General features: G+C 37.1%; 1 protein-coding gene across 1 annotated transcript in view; it reads left to right on the forward strand.

Annotated features, from left to right (window-relative positions):
- The window catches only part of LOC106871634 (cilia- and flagella-associated protein 52), a 159,344-nt gene that overhangs the window by 98,419 nt on the left and 40,023 nt on the right, over positions 1-20,902 (forward strand). The window contains exon 6 of the mRNA XM_014918209.3: positions 8,682-8,914. Coding sequence (XP_014773695.2) covers positions 8,682-8,914 — 233 coding nt within the window. The remainder of the gene's footprint in view (positions 1-8,681; positions 8,915-20,902) is intronic.

The raw sequence follows: 20,902 nt of genomic DNA on the forward strand, positions 1-20,902 counted from the left end.
CAGTACCCAGTAGTGCAATTTTCTGTATGTTATATATATTTGTAAGTCCTGGTGTTTTTGTTATGTATTTGTCTGAATATTTTTTTATTATACCTAAGGCACCTACTATGATAGGAATTGTTTCTGTTTTTAGATTCCACATTCGAGTTATCTCTATTTCCAGGTCTTTGTATTTTGAAAGTTTTTCCATTTCTTTTAGAGAAACGTTGTCATCTGCTGGTATTGAAACATCAATTAGAAGGCATTTTTTTCCTTCATGATCTTTGACAACTATATCTGGTCTATTTGCCTTAATTTCTCTATCTGTGTGTATTGGCATATCCCAGAGTATGGTTGCTTTCTCGTTTTCTGTGACCTTTTCTGGCGTGTGTTTATACCATCTTTTTTCTGTTGCTATTCCATAATGTTGGCATAGCTTCCAGTGTATATAGGTCCCAGCTCTGTCGTGTCTGTGAATATATTCCTTCTTAGCCAGGACTGGGCAGCCAGAGATAATATGATTTATTGTTTCTTGTCGATCTCCACATATTCTACAGTTGTTATATTTCTTTTCATTATGTGTTTTTGGTAATTTCTGGTGGGGAGGCTTTGGTCTTGTGCAGCAATTAAAAATCCTTCAGTCTCTGCTTTGAGTCCTGAGCTTCTCAGCCATTGCTGGGATTTTTCTCTGTCTATTTCTTTCGCATTTAGTTTAGCCCAGTATTTACCATGTAGGGGCTTTTCTTGCCATCGTTTTATCATGGTCCGTTGCTGTTCTAGTTTTAGTTTGGATTTCATTTGTTTTATAGCTTTTGTTGTTTCTTCTTCTTCTTCTTCGTATTTGTTAGGTAGATTGATTTCTTGTTTGTATTTGTCAGCTTCCTTAAATACTGAAAACAGTTTTTTGTTTTGCTCGTGTTTTGTGGCTATTTGTATTAGTTTCCCTTGCTTCTGGAGTAGGTATTTTTGCAGTCCTATGGTGGTTATTTTATAATAGTTTTCTAGCTGTATAAGACCCCTGCCACCTTCTGTGCGTTGTATATATAGCCTTTCTATGTCAGATTTTGGGTGGTGCATCCTATATCCTGTCATTATTTTTCTTGTTTTCCTGTCTATTTTACATAGTTCGTTTAGTGTCCAGTTAAGGATGTTGTAGCTGTAGCTTATAACTGGGACAGCTAAAGTGTTGATACCCATTATCTTGTTTTTAGCATTGAGCTCTGTTTCTAGTATTGATCTAACTCGTCTATAGTACTCTTTCTTTATTTTTTCTTTCATTTGTGTATGTTGTATCCTATCTAGTTCATTGACTCCTAAATACTTATATGGTTGGCTTTCGTCTAGTTCTCTTATTTCATTGGCTTTATCTAGTGTTATATTGCTACTTTTAACTAATTTTCCTCTTTTCAGGGTTGCTTTGGCACATTTTTCTAATCCGAATTTCATTTCTATTTCCTTGGTAAAGCCGTGTACTGTCTGTAGTAGTGTTTCCAGCTCTTTGTCGTTTTTTGCATATAATTTTAGGTCTTCCATATATAGAAGGTGGCTGACTGTTTTTCCATAGCATTTGTAACCGCATCCAGTTCTATTTAGCAATTCTGTTAAAGGTGTGAGTGCCAGGCAGAACAGGAGTGGAGAGAGCGTGTCTCCCTGGAATATTCCTCTTCTAATGGGGATGGCTTTCGTTTTCACAAGTCCCTCTTTTGTTTGGAGCTGTAGCACTGTCTGCCATTTGTTCATTGAGTGCTCTATGTATTTTATGATAATTGGTGCCACCTTGTTTATGGCTAGTGTTTCCAGAATCCACGTGTGGGGAACACTGTCGAAAGCCTTTTGGTAGTCCACCCAGGCCATACTGAGGCCTTTCTTCTTTCTGCGGCTGTCTTCAGTTATGGCTTTATTGATCAATAATTGATCTTTACAGCCGTATGAGCCCTTGCAGCATCCCTTCTGCTCTTCTGGAAACAGGTTGTTATTTTCCAGGTGTTTACTCACTCTCTGCGATATTATTGCAGTAAAGGCTTTGTAGATCGTAGGGAGACAGGTTATAGGTCTATAGTTTTGTGGTTTCTCCGTTTCCGTGGATTTGGGGATTAAGATGGTTTTCCCTTTTGTGAGCCATTCAGGCATTGTTTCTGGATCTGCTATTATGTTGTTAAAGTTTTCTGCCAGCTTTTTATGCATTCCTGGCAGGTGTTTTAACCAGAAATTGGGGATCTTGTCGTGTCCAGGTGCTTTCCAGTTGCTTAGTCTTTGCAGTGTCTGGGTGACCTCTTCAGTTGTTATAGGGGCCCAGAGTTGCTCAGGTGCTAAGTTCGTTGTTTTAATGGTCCTTTTTTGGGGTTGTTGCTTCACCGACCATATTTGTTTCCAGAATTTCTCTAGTTCTTCTGCTGTTGGTACTGAAGTAATGTCTATTTTATTTTTACCCAGTTCTTCTTCTTCTTCTTCTTCTTCTTCTTCTTCTTCTTCTTCTTCTTCTTCTTCTTCTTCTTCTTCTTCTTCTTATTATTATTATTATTATTATTATTATTATTATTACTATTACTATTATTATTATTATTATTATTATTATTATTATTATTATTATTATTGGACTGTGGTGGCCAGGTAAGATGTTCAACTTCACTAGAATGTTCCTCATGCCATTCAGTAACAACTTTAGCTGCATGAATTGGTTCATTATCATCCTGAAAGATTGCGTTTCCCTCTGGAAACAGTTCCGCAACCATAGGATGAATTTGATCTGATAAAATGCTTAAATAGTCTTGACTATTAATTCTGCCATGAAGGAAAACCATTGGGCTGGCAGATTTCCAAGATATAGCTCCCCCCCCCCCCCCCCGGATCATCACAGATCCTCCTCCATGTTTAACAATTGGAAGAAGGCAGTCTGGGTCAAATGCTTCTTTTGGCTGTCTCCACACGTATACTCAGCCAGTGGTCGGAAATAAGGTTGAGGATGACTCGTCCGAGAAAATAACATTCTTCCACTGCTCTAGGGACTAATTCTGTAGGTTTTTACTCTACTCTAAATGCTTCGCAACGTTTGTTTTTGAAAGTAGTAGTTTTTTTATTGCAGCCCTCCCATGAAATCCAGCTTTGTGCAGCTCCTGGCGAACAGTTTTTGTGGAAACTGGATTCTCAAACTGGTCATTAAGCTCTGCAGTAATTTTGGGAGCTGCACTTTTGTGATCCTTTCTAACAACTTGCATAAGAGTCCAACAGTCCTTATCTGAAAGTTTTGGTTTTCTTCCGGAGTTTTGTTTCGACAAGGAGGTTCTTCCCTCTTTCTCAAAGGCTGTCATTTGAGACAGTACTTCTTGATACACCAAACATTTCAGCTGTTTTCATTACTCTAGCACTTGCCATACGAGCACCAACAATTTGACTTCTTTGAAAGTCCGATAGATCTGTCATTTTAATGAATTTTAATTACCTTTAACTGATGATACCTGAAAAAAAAAAGTAATTTTAGCAAAACATATTAAGCAACACTAATAATACATAAAAAAACATAAAAATATACAAGCTTTTTGCGCTAATTCCGGAGATATGTCTGCAGAAAATAGTTACTGCGTCGTATATATCCACTTTGAGAACTTGGTTATGGTTAATCAAATTAAAACATAGGGTAAAAAATCAGATATTAATTAATATCGATTTATTACCAGGAAGCTAGCACATTGAAAGAATCCGAGAGATTCAGAAAAAATATCTGAGATCTCAGGGGATTAAGGTATATGTTTATATATAACGATGACCACTAAAGTGGACATTTAATGTGCGCCAAAACAAAGACATTTGATTTTTACCATTAAGTTGTAATGAGCAGAACCATATACATGTTTGCCTCTAGGGGTGAACAACTTGTATAAGATTCTGAGAATTATGATTTCCTTACAATTCGTGCTGAAGAGAAACAGATATTCGGTAAGAATGTTAATTTCGAAACCAGTCCACGAATAATAATGTTTTATTTATGTAATTTTCACTGTCTTGCCTGCATATGGTTTGGTATTTCGCTGAATTTCTTTTTGAGAACCATTAGGTCTTAGTAGACACAACATGTGATCTTCTTCTAGCACATTAAATGTCCACTTTAGTGGTCATCGTTATATATAAACACACACGCACACACACACACACACACACACACACACATATATATACACACACATACATATACATGCACACACACACACATATAGACACAGTTAGCTAAACTTATTATATAAATAATTTAATTTATGTCTACATTTAATTTTTTTGTTCATCAAAATAATCAATCAAAATAATTAATCAAAGTATTATAATTATTTAATATCTCCTTAAATTCATTACTTACAAAAATTATTACCTATACAATAGGATTTCGCCTTACAATCTATCTTCTTTCCAATAATTTTGTTAAATGTTTTTCTTTTATTTATTGGTGATATAATTATTTTTATATAAATTAATTTTTATAAATTAATTTTTGTTAGTTTATATTAAAATTATATTATGTTTATAATTTTAGTTTAACCTAAAACTTTGTTTAAATTGTATTTTAAATGAAAGATTCGTTAAGATAAGATTTGCATTTAATATTTCTGTTTGTTTATATTCTAATAAACGTAAAGTTAATAATGTCACGTTTATATTTTTCGATAAGATTAGTATTACATTTCTTTTAATAATTTTGTTTAACATTTTTCTATCTTGATATAATAAGTATTTTTATATATATTCATTTGTTATTTATTGTCGGTTGATATATATATTCATTTTATTATTGTTGTATTTTGACCTGAAGATTAACTATATTTTTGAATAGAATTGATTTTCAATCAATTTAATCGATTTGATTATATTTTATTTTCTATTTGAAAATTTGGTTATGAAACACATGTAGTCGCTTTATAATTATTATTTTATGATTTTTACTTTGTATTTTATTATACAACTTTGTAGTGTATTTACTTATCAATTTTCTCTATATGTGACTGTGGATTTTCATGGATGAGTTCATGAACTTTGGTTCTTTTCTCTAAATTATATATTTATATATTATATACTGTGAAACTTAATTTAATTTTAATTTTTGATAAATCGAATTTAATTGAGTTTTTACCTGTAAATTTGGATTTTTATCCCTAATATTATTATTATTATATATATATATGTGTGTGTGTGTGTGTGTGTGTGTGTGTGTGTGTGTGTATATAGACAATGTGTGAAAGAAAATTGTGATGTCACAGGAGAGAAATGTGTCTGCATGGATGATGGTGCACTTGCTTTTAATGATTCTGCAAAGAAAGATGCTTGGAGAAGCCATTATGAAAGACTTCTGAATGTGGAGAATGAATGGGAGGAGGAGAGCCTGCCGAATGTTGACCCAGTAGAGGGACTAGCTATCCAAATAGACAGCACCCTGGTAGTTAAAGCAATTAAGGACATGAAGTCAGGAAAAGTCCCCAGCCCATTAGGAATCACTGCTGAGATGCTTACAATATCTGGTGGTGTGGATTATGGCCTAGTCACACGTATTGTAAACCAGGTAGTTCACAAAGAAGTCATATCCAATGACTGGCGTAGCAGCACCATAGTCAACTGCTACAAAGGTAAAGGTAATGCCTTAGATAGAAATAACTACAGGGGTATCAAACTGTTGGATCAGGTGATGAAGGTCATGGAGAGGGTCATAGCCCAACTAATTAGGGAGAGAATTTGCTTAGATGAGATGCAGTTCAGTTTTGTACCAGGTAGAAGCACCACTGATGCTATATTCTTGGACCCCTGCTGGAGAAATACCTAGCCAAAGATAAACCCCTATACTTGGCTTTTGTTGACTTGGAGAAAGCCTTTGACAGGGTCCCCCAATCGCTTATCTGGTGGGTCATGCAAAAACTGGGGATAAATGAGTGGTTAATAAGAGCTGTTCAGGCCCTGTACAGGGATGCCGTTAGTAAAGTAAGGGTCAGCAATGAGTATAGTGAAGAATTCCAGGTAGAAGTAGGGGTTCACCAAGGATCAGCCCTCAGCCCCCTCTTATTCATCATAGTCCTCCAGGCAATAACAGAGGAATTCAAGACAGGTTGCCCCTGGGAGTTCCTCTATGCTGATGATCTTGCTCTCAAAGCAGAATCACTACCAGAACTAGAGAAGAAATTTCAGGTGTGGAAGCAAGGTCTAGAGTCAAAGGGCCTTAGAGTCAATGTTGAAAAAAAATCAAAGTCCTAGTAAGTAGGAAGGCAAATACATCACAAACCCCCTTCAGGTAGATGGCCCTGCTCGATCTGTAGAACAATTGTAGGTAGAAACTCCATAAGATGTACCCAGTGTAAGCTATGGATGCATAAGAGGTGCAGCAACATCAAAGGAAGGTTAACCAGGAAGATAGCTTTTGTGTGTGAAAGATGCACAGGGGCAATAAACACTGCAGATGCTCGGAAAACTGATTCCATCACATGCCAGGGGGAGAAACTAGAAGTAGTTGATAGCTTCCACTACCTAGGTGACCAAATCCGTAGTGGGGGTGGATGCTCAGAGAGTGTTGCCACTAGAATAAGAATAGCCTGAGCAAAGTTCAGAAATCTCCTACCTCTACTGGTGACAAAGGGCCTCTCATTCAGAGTGAAAGGCAGATTGTATGATGCATGTGTGTGAACTGTCATGCTACATGGCAGTGAAACACGTGCCATGACTGCTGAAGACATGTGTAGGCTTGAAAGAAATGAAATTGGTATCATCCGCTGGATGTGTAATGTCAGTGGGCATACATGACAGAGTGTAAGCTCCATGAGGGAAATGTTAGACGTGAGAAGCATCAGATGTGGTGTGCAAGAGAGATGACTGCATTGGTATGCTCATGTGCTGTGTATACTAGCACATGAGGAGAGCTGTGTGAAGAAGTGTCACTCCCTAACAGTGGAAGAGGGAGGTCCAGGAAGACATGGGACAAGGTGGTGAAGCATGACCTTTGAACATTGGGCCTCACAGAGGCAATGATGAAAGACTGAGACCTCTGGAGATATGCTATGATTGAGAAGACCAGGGAAGTAAAGTGAGATCACAGCTATAGCCTACACTAGTGTTGCATAACCAGCCCATTTAAAAAGTATCTTTGAATCATCAGGCAACACACCATGCTTGAGAAGACCTATTGAGTCCAAGGAAAATCAAAATCAAAATCAAATCATAATCAAATGGAAATTATAGTTGTGGCCGATGTCAGTGCTGCCTGACTGGCTCCCCGTGCCAGTGGCACGTAAAAAAGCACCATCCAAACGTGGTTGATGCCCCCCCTCCTCCTGTGCTGCTGGCACGTAAAAAGCACCATCTGATGCCAGTGCCGCCTAACTGGCTCCCATGCCAGTGGCATGTAAAAAGCACTCACTACATTTTCAGAGTGGTTGGTGTTAGGAAGGGCATCCAGCTGTGGAAACATTGGCAGATCAGATTGGAGCCTGGTACAGTCTCCAGGCTTGTCAGTCTCCAGGCTTGCCAGTCTCCAGGCTTGCCAGTCTCCAGTTAAACTGTGCAACCCATGCCAGCATGGAAAATGGACGTTAAACAACAACGATGATGATGATGATGATGATGATAATGATATATATATATATATATATATATATATATATATCATCGTAAATATACAGGGATTAGCATTGAGTTGCTTCTCCAACATACTGAAAATTTAGAAATAGCAGTCAAAAAACTACTGATTCTAAACTACAAATTTTTCTCTAAATGGATGGCGATATTTATGGCGATATTTATGGCGCACATAGAACAAAAAATTTTTTAGAGACACTTTCAGATTTATCAGAATATTGGGCTGATGAGACGGAATAGATTAATATCTTAACCGCGAAACGTTCGTATCCAATTAACTAAAGGCGGGTTTGTTTTTGCTTTTCACTCTGGTTTTTTGTTCTATGTGCGCCATAAATATCGCCATCCATTTAGAGAAAAATTTGTAGTTTAGAATCAGTAGTTTTTTGACTGCTATTTCTAAATTTTCAGTATGTTGGAGAAGCAACTCAATGCTAATCCCTGTATATTTACGATGATAAATGATTTTACCGATAAAGGTTTTTTTCATACTGAACTACTTGGCAAAATTGTTAATTATTAATTCTATTACTAATTGACGATTCCCTGCCCTTATTCTTGTATATATATATATATATATGTGAATAATATAATATGAGCATGGAGGATAACAGACTTTAATAGTAGATCACAACATTTGTTTCTGCACCATACACCAGCTTTAAGTTGCTGAGTTTATATTTAAATACCGTTTTAGAAGATCATTCTTTATAATTATTATATAGTCATTATTAAAAAAGATCTATAATGGTATTTGAATATAAACTCAGCAACTTGATGCTGGTGTATGGAGCAGAAACAATTGTTGTAATCTAACATTAATGCCTGTTATCCTCAATCATCATGTTATATTATCCTTGTATCAATCTTATACAAAGTGGAGTTCTGCACGTGTCTCTATCCCTGGAATATACCCTAGTGTAAGATAGCATGTTAGTCAAATAACAACTTAAGAGTTCTTACATAGTTGTTATAAGGTTTTCATCCAAATTATACTAAATATACACATGTATGCATGCGTGTGCGTGCACACACACATACACACACACACATGTGTGTGTATGCATGTGTGTATGTATCAGCTGTATATTTCTTTGCAACAGATAGAAAATGATGATTCCTTACTTTACTGTGGTACAACAACTGGAGACATCCTTTGTGTAATAATGAAGACTGCCATCCTTGTGTCTATTGGGCCACCAAAGAAGATATTTTCAATGGGTGTTAAAAGCCTGTGTCATATAACAACTGGTGGACAACTGCAGTACTTGGTTGGAGCAGGTGATGGTACATTGTCTATTGTTAAAGACAGACACAGTAAATTCCAGCAAACTAAGTAAGTGTCATTAAAACTGTTACTCATTTCTTTTTTAAGAGAATTTTTTCATACATGAATACATTTTGTACATACTGATCTGTGATACATAGATATTAGTAACTAGAGAGATAAATAAATTGAATAGATACTGATGACACTAGACTTGAACAGATGGATAGATGGACAGATGAACAGACAGGTAGACAGACAGATGGACATATGAACAAACAGGTAGACAGACAGATGAACAAACAGATAGCCAGGCAGATAAATACATTGTGGTGATAGAGAGTAAAGATATATTCATATATATCCACAGAGACAGAGAGAGAGAGAGGGAGAGAGAGAGAGTGATAGTGAGTGTTAATATTAGATGTTATTGAATGTTGATAACACTGCTCTGCATGAGTTTTTTTTATTGACTGTATGGTATCTTTTTTGAAATATAAAAATGGAAAATAGTGATTCATGGTGTTTTTTATTCATCTCTATCACATCAGGTTTTCGAGTTATACAGAAACATTACTTTTCTCTTGTATAACAAAAGTAAATGATAAAATATAATACTAATGAAATGCTTACCTTATATTGACTTAAATATTATATCTAATATATTTTTCTTTATTGTCTGATTGTGAGTATGTCTAAAAGCTGCATAAATTCACCAGACATATTTTACTATGTCTGCAGGCAATTCACCTCTTCAGATTCCTGAAGCAATATTACTCCTTTGTTGAAGCACTGCTATTTAGCTTATTTTGGTTGCAAACACGGAAACCAGGACAATCCATTTGCACATCACAAAGCTTGCAAGAGTTGCATTAGTAAGCTCCAAATATGGTCAGTTGGAAAACTGAAATGTATGTCCTTTGGAGTACCAATGGTATGGTGGAAACAAATGAACCACCATGATGACTGCTATTTCTGTATTATTAAAGTAGCTGGATTTAACAAGACTAAGGATTGCATAAAGTACCTAAATTTTCCATCAGCAATAAAGCCTGTTTCCCACTCAGATGATATTCCTGTACGTGTGGCACCTGAAACATGGGAAATTTCATCAGAGTCTGATCCTAGTGATACTAATGAGATGGTAGACTATGAACCACCAACAAATGATGATCCCAAACTCTTCAACCAAGTCAAGCTCAAAAGAAAGTGCACAGCTACTTGGCACAGTTACTAGACTGAAGAAACACAGGCTTCTTGCTCCTGGAACAACATTCACTTGGTACTGTCATCCTGTTGGTACCATCATCTATTCAAATATTTTTGGCCTTATTGAACACATGGGGACTGCAGTGAAGAACAAGAACGATTCCATCAGGGTATTTGCACCATGGAAACTCAATACCAGGGCAAATGGAATGGTTATTGAAATGTGATAGTTTGGATGCACAGCACAAGTGGAATTCAAAGCAGTTTTCCTTCCTTTGAACCATTAGGCTAACCATTAGGAGCATATTTTTTTACATTCGTTTTTTCAGATGTTGATGATTCATGATGATGAACACAATTCCTTTCATGTTGATTTGGAATACATATGTTCTTAAAACTAACAGAATATACTTTTTCATGATTACTTGCTTTATTTTAATACAGCAATAATTTATTAAAAATTCGCATTTTTGTATTATCATTAATTTGTATTTTATTGAAAATCCTTATGCGATAGAGCAAAATGGTTTAGATATTTAAAATCAGCAACCCAAGAATACAGAAGATCACATTCATGAACAAAAATAGAAATAAAAAAATCCCAAATGCACACCAGTGTAAGGTATGAGAGAGAGAATTTACCCTGGGCTGCAACTCTGTCAAAGAGACAAGCTGCAGAAAGGTGTGTCTCACAAACAGAGCCCACACATGCTTGCCATCAAGAAATCATTGTAGGTGGCACAACTTGAGTGTGTGTCTGTGCATCAGAAGCCATGTCATGTCAAAGCTGCCATGCAGAAGGTGCTGGCAGCAAACTAACCGCCTGACCATTAGAATGCATCTTTTCCACAAGAGACATTGTAATCTGATTAAACAATAACTAGGGCATAGCGGTCTGACAATAAATGATGATGGAGGCAATGTAGGCATTTGTCATCTCTGCCCAACCTTTCAGGGACAGCTTCCTCCTTACCTATTTATGGGTAAGACTGGCCACCCTGTTTGTCACCTTGTTCCAGTTGTTTTCCATCTGGAGGTTGGGATCAAACCAAACCCAGAACAGTTTAACTGGTCCATCAGATCAGGTGTCCAGTCACAAGTCCACTCACTTGTTAGTGTTGGTGGTGGTTTTGGTAACTGACTTGTATTCCTTTAGAATGGTGCCTATTGCTTCCACTTTGAAGGCATCTGACACCATGATGGTGACATCGTTTGCATATGCTGACACTGCCCTCCCATGTCCCAGTTCAAAAGTGATGCTCCTCAACTGTTCCAACTTCTGCAGCTGTGGATTGAGTGCCAGCTAATACTTTGAACACCTAATAAGTGTTGCTATACATTGCAGCAATCGAGCATTTAAAAATAGGTTTGAAACCGGCTGCTTTTAGGACAGCTTTCAAGTAGTATTAGTTGATCCTAATGAATGTTGTGGATTGATCCAAATTGATCAGAGCCCCAGCAAAGCCAGCTTTAGTCTCAGCCCGCTCTATGATGTATCACATAAGGTGGGGGTTATTGTGGATAGACCCATTTGGTATCGGACAGACCAAAGCCTTGTGAGTGAATTTGGTAGACAGAAACTGAAAGAAGTCCATATATATATATTAGGTTGTCAAGAAATTTCTTGTGAAATTTTAAATTTTGGTTTTAAATGATGTATTTTCAAATTAATTTTCATTAAATTACTTTGACTTTATATACAATTTTAAGGCCCGTTTTTTGCTATCTAATCGCGTTACTCTTTTTCTTTTTGAATAATTAGATCATTTTTCCGGAACGTTGAATGCAAAAAGCAAATTTGTATGGACAAAAAGCAAATTTGTACAATTTTCTTATTCCAGTTCAAGCTTGGCCGAAAAGCAGCTGAAACAGCTCGCAATATGAATGATGCATTTGGCCCAGGAATCACTAATGAATGTACAGCACAATGGTGGTTCAAGAAATTCCATAGCAGTGACGAGAGACTTGAAGATGATAAGCGTAGTGGTTGGCTATCAGATGTTGACAACAATCAATTAAGAACCTTAGTCGAAGACAATCCACACACAACTGTTCGAGAGCTTGCTTCTGATTTAGACATAACATATACAACAATTTCCAACCACTTGAAAGAGATTAGTAAAACAAAAATACTTGAGAAATGGGTGCCGCACGAATTGAACAACAACCAAAAAAACGCCATTTTGAAGTGTTGTTTTCCCTTCTTTTATGCAACAAGAATGACCCGTTTCTTGACCAGATTGTGACTTGTGATGTGGATTCTTTACGACAACCGGCGATGCTCAGCCCAGTGGTTGGACTCCACAGCACTTCCTGAAGCCAAAGTTGCACCAAAAGAAGGTCAAGGTGACTGTTTGGTGGTCTGCAGCCGGTCTCATCCGTTACAGCTTTTTGGATCCAGGCAAAACCATTACGGTGGAGAAGTACTGTCAGCCAATGGATGAAATGCATAAGAAACTCTGACAACAACAGCCAACATTGTCAATAGAAAAGGACCAATTCTTCTCCACGACAACGCTCGGCCGCACATCGCACAACTGAACCTGCAGAAGTTGAACGAATTGGGCTACAAAACAGTGCCTCATCCACCATACTCACCAGACCTCTCGCCTACTGACTACCACATTTTCAAGCATCTCGACAACTTCTTGTGTGAGAAATGCTTCAAAAATGAAGACGATGCCAAACACGTCTTCAAAGACTTCACTGCCACCAGAGCACAGGAATTTTATGCTACTGGCATAAATAAACTTGTTTCATGTTGTCAAAAGTGTGTTGATTCTGATAGTGTTTATTTCGATTAATAAAGTTTTGCTTGAGCTGAGATATGTGCATCTGAATTTAAAGGTTAAAAACCGCAAGAACTTTCTTGACAACCTAATATATATATATATATATATATATGGAACAAAAACGCAATAGAGAGCATTAAAATGTTCGGACAGGTAGACGATACAAAGGCAGACAAGAGAAACAACAATTAGAAGGACAGGCAAAAAAAGACAGGTCATTCGTGGCTTTCTTTCCTCAGTCAAGTCCTAGAAGTCACGACCATTTCAGGCAGTTACACTTGAGATGGTTCGATTTGGTTGCCCCCAAAAAAGTCTAAGCTAAGAGCATTAGACCCCTTTGTAAGAAAGCTAGCAAATGTGTATGGTAACAAAGGTAAAAAAAACAAACAAACAAAAAAACTGAGAACATGGTACACAATTATGAATACAAACAACAAGAAGTAACAACAGGTGTCTTTCGACTGAGAATGAATCAAATTGAGCTGGTGTGTATGAAGTGGAAGTCTAAAGGCAGGAACATAAGAGGTGTTGGCAGTTGGTAGTCAGGCCAAGAAAGAAAGATCATGGCTGGCTGGACACCAATCATGTGGAAGGAGGAGAGATGTGTAGGGGGCATCGGGATTGAAGGATTAGAAAAAAAATCAGAGACAAAGAGTAAGGTACAGGGGAGATAAACGAGTGGGAAATAGTGGGAGTTAAAGAAAGAGAGGGCCAAGAAATGTGAGAGAAGGGGAGCGAGCAAAAGGAAATAAAATGAGAGGGGGAATAAAAGATAGAGTAAGAATTGTTCATACATATATTTATATACAGTACCATGCAAAAGCCTTCAATCACTTTAAACTCTTCAAGATTGCATGGATTCCTCTGATGAATTCTCATTAGTTCTGTCCACATTTGCTCAATGATATTTAAGCCAGGGCTCTGAGATGGCTAAATCTTTCAGTACAGTAACACTTTCATCAGCCAGACTCTGTTGTGTTGCACATGATCTGTGGCATGGAGCTCTGTCATGCTGAAAAATCTCAACCTTCATTCAAGTCTGGTATCAAATTGTCCTTCAGCAACTGGATGGACTTGGTACTATTTAAGTTACTGTCAATTTTAAGCAACTTTCTTGAACCATCACTTTTTATGTATCTCCAAAGCATCAAACTCTTTTACCCAGAGTCTGGCTGATGAAGGTGTTACTGAATTGAAAGATTAGCCAGTTCAGAGCCCTGACTTAAGTATCCTTGAGCAAATGTGGACAGAACTAAAGAGAAGAGTTTGTCAGAAGAATCCACGCAATCTTGAAGAGTTGTGGGAGCTCAGCCACAGAGAATAGCATCTCATACCTGTGAAGATGGTGAAGGATTTGTATGCATCGCTTCCCAGGTGCATTGAAGCAATCATTCAAACTAAGGGAAGCCACATGAAATATTAACAATGTACAGTAACTTCTTGAAATGAATATTATGTAATAAATTTTCATTATAGACATTTTCTGTTTTAAAACACTGTATCTTGATTTGTTTATGTGAGATGGCCGTAAACTTTTCCATGGCCATTTTTGGTGGTCATCTTGCATCTTCTTCTCTCATTCAGAACCCCCACTACAAAATATAATGATTAGGTATGGAAATGACTCCAACAGGACCGATGTTTCATCTGTAGAAAACGCAATGTGAAACATCCACTTATAAGTTGGCAATTAGTAGAAATTTACAATAGTTTGAAGTGGCCGAAGATTTTTGCACAGTACTGTGTGTGTGTGTGTGTGTGTGTGTGTTAGTGTCTGTGTTTGTCCCCCCATCACTGCTTGACAACTGCTGTTGGTGTGTTTACATTCCTGTAACTTAGTGGGTTGGCAAAAGAGCCTAATACAATAAGTACCAGGCTTCAAAATAAATACAGTAATCACTCACCATATCACTGTTCACCTATTGCACCCTCAGTACATCATGGATTTTTCTGGCTAATATATGTAGATATATATCATGGACTCCTCAATATATTGCAAGTTTCTGCAGTCAATAGGTATTTATATTTTTTTAGATTTTAATTATTTCTGTGGTAAAACAAGCATTTTCATGCCTAAAAATTAATATATCAATAAATAAAAATACAGTACAGTACTGCACTGTATAACACATTAATTAAAATATATTAAAAGAAAATATGTAATGTACTGTAGATGAGTAATCCAAGAATTGCACATACTGTATGGAAAACGAAAATCAGGAGGCGAGTGTGTAGTGTTGTTTTGCATTTATAATAAAATAAACATATACAAATTATAAAAATAAAGAAAAATATACAGTAGTGTTTCTACTTTGCAGATTTTCACCTACTGCAGGGGGTTTTGGAATGTAACATCCACGATAGTCAAGGGATTACTGTATTGGGGTTGATTAGTTTGATTAAAATTCCTCCAGGTGGTGCTCCTGCATGGCTGCAGACTTGAAACAAATAAAAGAATATAAAACCAGCTAGAATGATATATTGTTTAGATAATGACCAGATAGATATATTGTGTGCGCAGAGACCAAGTTAACAGATACATTGTGTACGTAGAAACCAGATAGTGTTGATAATGAAGAAATAGATACATTGTGTAGATAGTAATCAAAAAGTTATGGTTAGTTTATATTGACCAAATAGATACATTGTGTGTATAGAGACCAAATAGACAAATACATTTTGTATACAGTGGCCAGATAGTCACACGTGTTAATAGTAACATGATAGTGACATGTTGATAATGACAAATAGATATGTTGTGTAGATAGTGACAGGATAGATATATTGTGTAGTTAATGGCAGATTGATGCATAATATGGATAGTGGCCAGATAGATACCTGCTCTGTTGAATTGATCAAGTAGACACATTATGTAGATAGTTGTAGTAGTCTATACTGATTAGAGAGATGCACATTGTGTATAAAGTGACTAGATAGATGGATACATTATGTTTATAGTAACTAGATAGATAAACACTGTAGATAATGACCAGACAGATGCATTGTGTAAATAGGGACCAGATAAATCCACAACTGTGTCAATAGTGTCCAGTTACACATTGTGAAGATAGTAACTGGTTATATTGTGTAAATAATGATCAGATACTAGAATAATGTAGATTCTGATTGAGTTGTTAGGTATTGAATAGAAAGTATAGAAAAGTGAATCTCATAGGTATACACGTTGTGTAAATGTCAAATGGTGAAGAGATAGGTATGCACAGTTGATATGGACTGGATAAAATGAGTTACAATGTGTCGTTGTAAACTAGATAAACTTACATTGTATGTAGTTATAAGGTTGAAAAGTAAATTTACTTTGGAGATGTATACTGTGCATGAGTTACAGTGTATAATTGTTAGCTAACAAAAACATGATGCATAAGTCTTTTTTTAATTTTTTTTTTAAGAGATATTTTAAATAATAACTTTCCTATTGAAAATGATTGACAAATCATAAATGACTGTGAGAAATTGTGAGATTTATCTCCTACCAGTTTTAAGTCATCAGAATGATGCTTTGATAAAGGAAAATTAAAAGATTGAAAAATGCAATGAAACTATACTCTGAACTCAAATTTCAGCTAGCTGTATTATTTTATATTGAGCACTATGATACAATATTGCAAAATATTCTGGAAGGAAATGAAGATTTCAATTATTAACTAAAAGATGAATTGGATATTGTCTAAATTATCTTGAAATGTTTTGCTGTAATTGATGAAAATAAATATTTTGCTTTCATTTTATACATTAGCTGTCTCTCATCAGTTTTTGATATCTGCCGATGAAGAAATACTGTGTTGTGCCTTGTTTAGGGTTATGCATTTGTTGAAAATTAGAAATGCATAAGATAAATTTATTTTTCCAGATTAAGCAAGACTAAGCAACATTTTCTTGCTTTGTCTTATCATGTTCAAAGGCTAGAAACAGCATGAATATTTACCAATGTTTGAGTTTTGAGTATTGGCGTTATCCTCTAATTTCACCATCATGCATTTTTTAACATTACTGTAGAAATGTCTTGCACAAGTGACTGGATACATTAATACATTATATTTTGATACTCTAACTTTAGTTTATCTACAAAAAACCAAGGGACCAGTTTTATTTGAGAATGTTAATCTGTAAAGGTATTTTTAGTATGTGATGCAACTAAGGAAAGATACTAGACACTGTAGCTGGTGTGTTCTTTACCATATTCACATTGTGTTCATTTCCTGCTTATAGTCACTTTTCCAGTCATCAACCACAGCATTAAAAGATGTAATCCATTCCTTAATATATTCTTGGGAATAGTAGACAGCTGGTGCAAATACCTACAAATCTCAGTGCCCACCCTAGTCATCTTTAATACTGGTAAGATCATGTCAATCCTAAATCTTTTATATCATACCATTTTTGGTAAGTAAAACCAGTTGATATTATTTTTAGGGAGGTATACATTGTGCTTTGTGAGTAGCTTCATAGTTCTACTATCTGATTTCTGTAGCTCCAGCTTTGTCTATTTTAGAAAAAAAGTAGAGTACCTTGGGCCAGTATTGATATTGGCATGACCCATTAATTGTTTGCCTTGATAACATTCCCTCCATTTAGTTTTATTTCAAGCACTTCCTAATCCTTCTCTTGTACTTTTTAGAAACTTTCTTTCACATTTCTCTTCCCATTATCTTGTGATATTTTTATACCATTAGATTTAATCTTCCAGCTTCTCTTCATAATTAACACTGCACACTTATCTATCCCAAACTGCAACCAGCATCCTTACTATTTGGATGAGAGCATTCAGGTATTTAACATTTTTTTGCATACAATTTGAGGTCATCCATATATAGCAGGTGATTTATTTTCATCCTGGTTTCAGCGAGCTCATAGATAGGTGTGGATTATTTATGTATGTTTGTTGGAAGGATTAACACAATGATAAAAAATAACAAGAGAGAGACTTCCTAAAATTTCTTCCTGTATATTTTCACATTTCCTAACCATTTGTTTCCACATTTTAGTTTTACTTCCCATGATTTCATTGCTTTCAAAGGAAAAAAAATCCCCTGTTAATCTTTTCAATGACCTCAAGCATACTAAGGTACCCCAAGAGCCAACAGTATGTCAAGTTCTTTTTCTTATTTGTACCTTAGCTTGTATCATGCTATTGATATACAGCAGATCAGCAGTTTCCCTTGATTTCTTTCTGCTTTTCTTTTGTCCCTCTGGATATAGATTCTTCTTCTCTGAGAAGCTATTCAATTCACTTGATATGAGCCCAGTTAATCATTTCCAGAATAATGGTAAGCATGTAATAGACCCGTAATTATTGACTTCCCCTCCTTTTCTTTGTCATGTATTAGCACTATTTTTGTTTTTGTCATCCATGTTGGTGTTTCAGTCAATAAGAAACAGTTGTATATAGTTGTAGATGTTTGAGAGATTTTTAAACCAGAATCCCTAAACATCATCTGGTCTGGGGAGATCTTTCCAATATGATATTTTTGTAAGCATCTTTTTCACTTTCTCATTTGTAATATTATATTTGCTTGTTTTGATCTACTTTCTATTTTGGATTTGTTTTCAGAGGTTGGATCACTGCAATGCACAGCAGTACCTGCTTAGTGATTAAAGTAAATGGCTACCTTCCAGAACCATTTCTATTGCTTGTTAAGTCTATTAGAGTTGCCACTGTCACTTCTTCTGTATGAGCTGACTCTTTAGCCATTGCTGCAGAAGTTAGAATAATCGAGGGGCATCCCATTGGAACTGAGACATAGGAGGGCAGTGTTGGTATACACGGATGATGTTACTATCATAGTGTTGGATGCCTCTACAGTGGAGGCAGTAGGCTCCATTCTAAAGGAATATGAGTCAGTGGCAGGAGCAAAATTAACATCAACAAGTCAGTAGGCTTGTGGCTAGGCACCTGGAGAGGTATCACTAGACTGGGGGACCAATTAAATTGCTTGGAGTCTGGTTCAGTCCTGACCTCCAAGAGGACAAAACTAGGATAAGGTGATGAACAGGGTGGCCAGGGCATGCCTTGGCTTCTGATGCACAGACACTGGTTGAAGTTATGCCACCTGCAATGATTCTGAGATGGCAAACATGTGTGAGTTCTGTTCTTGAGACAAGTCTAGTCCTTGGTGAAGGAAAGACTGGGCACCTGGCACCTTGAGTATTGTCGGGTGCTCACAGCCCTCTACCAGTTGGGCAATGGGATTGGTGGATGTTCCACTCTAGCAATATATAGAGAAGTAGTGGTAGGGAAGTGTGATGATGTTCTTCGGGAGACTCTGGGTGCCAATGAAAATGAACTGATTAGTCTGTTCCAAAGGACTTTCTGATCATGGACTACCATATATAATTTCCAGAAATCCTTGGTCTGGCAGTGCTACTAAGGGAGGCTAATGGTTCGAGATAAACTCTACTGGCATAGATGTGCTGTCAGACAGAGCAACAAAACCATTCTGCACTCACCCATTCAATGTCTGTGCATTGCTGACTTGTGGTGTTATGTTGAACAGTTGCTGTCACATGTCGTATGGATCCCTCGATTGACTGAATCCATAGTGATGGTTGCCCTGCTGCCTTCTTTTAATAGGGCAGATCAGCAGTTTTCCTTTGTCTGGTGGCATGTGAAAAAGAAGTTCTCTGGTGGATGATACTGAAAGGCATGAGGACAGAGACTTTCTTCTTTGGTGAAGTTTCACCTGTAAAGAAAAGTGAAGGTAAAGAGGAAGGTGCAAAGTTGGGTGAAAGTTGCAAAAATGGCAAAAGTAGTTGGCACTACTTAAGTGTAGACCTGTAAGCTGGAGAACAGAAATTGGAGAGGGTACTTGCCCTTGGTGTTCAGGGTTATCTTGGATGGTAGGGTTCCTTGATTGTCCCTAGAGGCCTTCCTGTATCAGGAGAATCATATCACTATTACTATTTTTCTTTTTCTTACTGATGTACACCATGTATACATTCTCTTTTTGTTGTATTGTATACCATGTATACTTTCTACTTTTATATAAATGTATACATACATACAAATGTGTATATCATCATCATCATCATCATCGTTTAATGTCTGCTTCCATGGGTTGGACATTTGACTGATGATTGGTGAACCGGATGGCTGCACCAGGCTCCAGTCTGATCTGGCAGAGTTTCTACAGCTGGATGCCCTTCCTAACGCCAACCACTCCGAAAGTGTAGTGGTTGCTTTAACAGTCACGCTCAAAATGGTGTTTTTACATGCCACCTGTACAGGAGCCAGTCCAGCAGCACTGGCAATGAACTCGCTCGAATGATTTTCTAACATGCCACCAGCACAAGTGCCAGTAAGGCGACGCTAGTAACGATCATGCTCAAATGGTGCTATTTATGTGCCACTAGCATGGACGCCAGACAGCTGCTCTGGCAATGATCATGCTCGGACGGTGCTGTTAGTGCTCCACTGGCACAGGTGCCAGTCATCGAATATGGTTCAATTACGATTTCGATTTCACTTGCCCCAACAGGTCTTCGCAAGCAGAGTTTAGTGTCCAAAATGAAGTAAAGATATGTATAAGTGAGCTGGCTACACTTCTGGCAGAGGCCACAGATTATGCTCTCACTTGGCTTGCCGGGTTTTCTCACGTACTGCATATTTCCAAATGTCACGGTCACAAGTCATTGCCTCGGTGAGGCCTAAAGTTCAAAGGTCGTGCTTCACCACCTCATCCCAGGTCTTCCTGGGTTTGCCTCTTCCACAGGTTCTCTCAACCACTAGGGTATGGCTCTTTTTCACACAGCTATCCTCATCCATTCTTGCCACATGACCATACCAGCGCAATCATCTCTCTAGCACACCACAACTGATGCTTCTTAGGTCTAACTTTTCTCTTAAGGTACTTACATTCTGTCGAGTATGCACACTGACATTACATATCCAGCAGAGCATACTGGCTTCGTTCCTTGCAAGCTTACGCATGTCCTCAGCAGTCACAGCCCATGTTTCACTGCCATGTAGCTTCGCTGTTTGTACACATGCGTCATACTGTCTGCCTTTTACTCTGAGTGAGAGGCCCTTTGTCACCAG

This window comes from Octopus bimaculoides, chromosome 16 (genome assembly GCF_046866305.1).
Source record: "Octopus bimaculoides isolate indiv1 chromosome 16, ASM4686630v1, whole genome shotgun sequence".
NCBI lineage: Eukaryota > Metazoa > Mollusca > Cephalopoda > Octopoda > Octopodidae > Octopus > Octopus bimaculoides.